Source organism: Mandrillus leucophaeus, unplaced genomic scaffold (genome assembly GCF_000951045.1).
Source record: "Mandrillus leucophaeus isolate KB7577 unplaced genomic scaffold, Mleu.le_1.0 Scaffold464, whole genome shotgun sequence".
Lineage (NCBI taxonomy): Eukaryota > Metazoa > Chordata > Mammalia > Primates > Cercopithecidae > Mandrillus > Mandrillus leucophaeus.
The window spans coordinates 2,196,133-2,199,313 of NW_012104965.1; the positions used below are offsets into that span (position 1 = coordinate 2,196,133).

Consider the following 3,181-nt stretch of genomic DNA (forward strand, 5'->3'; position numbering starts at 1 on the left):
ACTCCCTTATACGGGAGTCTCTCAAATATCATTCCCCCCCTTATCTTTCATTCTGCTCCCTATTGCCTATATCCAGTATTTCAGAATATAGGAAGAGACGGAAGGCAGAGGCTTGCTTTTCACCTGCTTCCTCTTGAGACAGCAACACTGTGACCATCTTCCTCAAAGATGCCTGGAGTTCTTCTGGATGTCAGTCCGGGAAAGACACAAAACAGCTCTGCATTGCAGAGACCTCCCTAAAACACCTCCCTCCCATATTGGATAATTTCAACATGGCAGGGACACCCATGTGTGAAGTTCTTATTGGAAACCTTTAACAGATATGGTTTAAATTTTAATACAATGGGCAATGTTTTGTTTTCTAGAAAGACAAATTCTTACAGCTGATTGCATGCAGGAAAAGCTTTATTAAGTCAAGAAGCGGTTACACTTTTCAAAACTGCTATGCAGAATACTCAAACATTTTTAAAGGACATAGGAAACTACTAACATCTTTAGTGAGAGAGTTCCACTTTCACAATTTTCTCTGCTCCCAAACCCCTAATGATCAGCTATAGCATATTCATTTTTTAATATAGTATATGTCACGCAGCAATTTGTCAAAAGCTTTTGTTGTGAAAACACTTTTCTTAATTACACAATTAAAAGATATGATTAAACACTTACACGATGTGAAATGTTTAAAGGTAATACACAATAATAGGGTTACCAAAGGACACCTTCCAATTTTTCTTTCTATTCATTTTGATGTTTTGTTCTTTTCAAAACATTTTCTCTTATTACATTTATTACTAAAGGCCTTACTTTAAATACATCATGCTACTTTTGTTCTCCTCTTCAAATGCCAGTCTTTTAACAATTTGAATTCTCTGGCCTGGGAAAAAGAAGTTATCCACTTACAAGGTATATTTATTGACAATATGGATGTTACAGTCCAAACAGCACAAAGTCAACCATGTACATGTAACACGGTGAAATGAGTCCACGTTTTCTACACACTACAGGATAGGAAGAGCTGGCTCTTAAGGCCCAGGGCTCACATGATTATGCACTTGTCAAGCAGCTTCTCAGTGGTGTTGGGCATCTGGGATTTCTTCTCGGGCTCCTGGAGGTCGGTGGTGGGCTGCTGCTTGTAATTCAGCAGCATGTGGAACAGCTCATGCACATTCATGTCGGTCTTGGCCGAGATCTCCATGAAGGCGCAATTCCACTCCATCGCACAGGTGGCACCATCATTCAGGGTCACCTCCCGGTGGATGTCATCACTTTTGTTGCCTACCAGCACGATGGGGAACTTATGCAGGTTGTTACCTTTGATCTTGCGGATCAGCTCATAGAAGGCCTTCAGCTCTTCCAGGGTTTCCTTCTTGGTGACTGAGTAGACCAGGACGAAGGCGTGGCCCCGGGCTATAACGTGGCGCTGCAGAGCGCGGTTGCTCTCGCCACTCTTGCTGTCGGTGATGTGCAGGGAAAGCACACCGTGGCTGCAGCCCAGCAACTGGCAGTAGGTATTTTCAATGGTCGGCAGGTACTCATGACGGAAGTTGCCGCTCGCCCACTTGTGCAGCAGCGTGCTTTTCCCCACACCAGCGGTGCCGACTACCACGACGCGGTAATCTCTGATCCTCCTGTGGGACTTGAAGGCGCGGAGGATAAGCAGGGCAGGCAGAAGCCGCAACCGCTGCAGCAGCTGCTGTTCCTTGGAGCCAAAACTGACGTTACCCATCGTTGGGATTCGGAGGGGAGATACGTGCACAAGTTCTCCCACACTTAGCTGGCAGCAGGAGACTGACTCCCTAGGAAGAAAGTGAGACGGTGAGAGATGGTAGTGGTAACCTATAATGTTGTCAGATGACGTCAGCCTGGCCAGCTGCTCCACTAGGACTCTGGAGAGAGTCCACCCCGTGACGCAAAGGGGTGCACACGGCGAGAAGAAAATTCCCAGGCACAAAGTTCAGCCTGCTAGACCGAGGGACCGGCAGGTGATATATATTCAGCAGACCTGGTGGTTTGCTTTTTACCATCTAGAAAGTGCAACAATACTACCTTTTGTTTTCTTTCCTTTAACTGTTTTATTAAATTCTCACTACACCCCTACAAGAAACACTTACTCTCATTTCCTCTCTTGTAAAATGAAGATTTTAATTGAAGAGGATTGAACAGTCAAAGAGAAGCAGGTGGAGGAATTTTCCCCACTCTCCGGGGCTGAATGCCAACGTGACATTTAGAGTGACACCACCACCCTGGTTAAAGCTACAGAGTTATCAGTACAGGGGAAAGGAGGGGTGTTTGGCATCAGTGGTGTGGGATGTAGAGAGGGGAGGCAGCTGCAGTCAGCACAGCCCCAGAAGAGGCATGGGGAGCACCTTTGCTCTGAGCATGTGGTCACCATGTGCCACCAAGAGCTGAGGGAGGGGTCTTAGTTCATGAATCCTTAGTCACAATGACAGTGGAGTTAAAAAATATATATATATATGTACCTTTCTTTTCAGTATCTCATCTCTGCTTAGAAAACATTCTAAATATTGAATGAGTTTTTCTACAGAACAGTGGTTTTTCTTTTGCCATGGCTACTACCTTTAACAGAGTAGTTTTAATTCAGCCTTATGGAAGTAGAGGAAATTTCAGGATTTGAACAGTCAATGAACTTTTTGAGTTGTGGAAAAAACACAGTAGAATAGGTTTGTAAGAAACTTTTCTCAGAGGTATATCCTCAATACCAGACAGCTGCCCAGGGGGACTGCTTCAGAAGCATCCTAGGTCAGATGGAAAAAGTTCTAGGCACCATGCAGACAGACCGCATAGCTGGCCTCTGGACACAGGTAGGAAAAGTACAAGGCAATGTCATTCCTCTGGCACTAAGTATAGAAATTTATACGTGTTTCTATGTGATGCTGGTCCTGAAAATGCACTTCTCTTCAGGTACAGCTGTGATTGTGTCATGTACAATACCAGAAAGAGAAGAGACGCTTTTTGTATATAGCACACTCCCTATATAAACTAGCCTTTCTTGCTGGCTGCGTAGTTGAACACATACTGTCCCAGTACTGGGGAAAAGGACCCTTTTAGAATGTGCAAGGCCATGAGAGTAATATGTTCGTATTAGAGTTTTGGTAGTGATTTTTTTTTTTTTTTTTTTTTGAGTCAGGGTTTTGCTCTATCCCTCAGGCTGCAGTGCAGT

The 3,181-nt window shown here is 44.4% G+C and overlaps 1 protein-coding gene across 2 annotated transcripts in view; it reads right to left on the bottom strand.

The window, feature by feature from the left end:
- Positions 1-387: 387 nt before the first annotated feature.
- The window catches only part of DIRAS3 (DIRAS family, GTP-binding RAS-like 3), a 5,916-nt gene continuing 3,122 nt past the window's right edge, over positions 388-3,181 (bottom strand). For both annotated transcript variants that reach the window (XM_011994997.1, XM_011994998.1), the window contains one exon: positions 388-1,796. In XM_011994997.1, the coding sequence (XP_011850387.1) occupies positions 1,037-1,726 (690 nt within the window). In that variant the 5' untranslated portion in view covers positions 1,727-1,796 and the 3' untranslated portion in view covers positions 388-1,036. The remainder of the gene's footprint in view (positions 1,797-3,181) is intronic.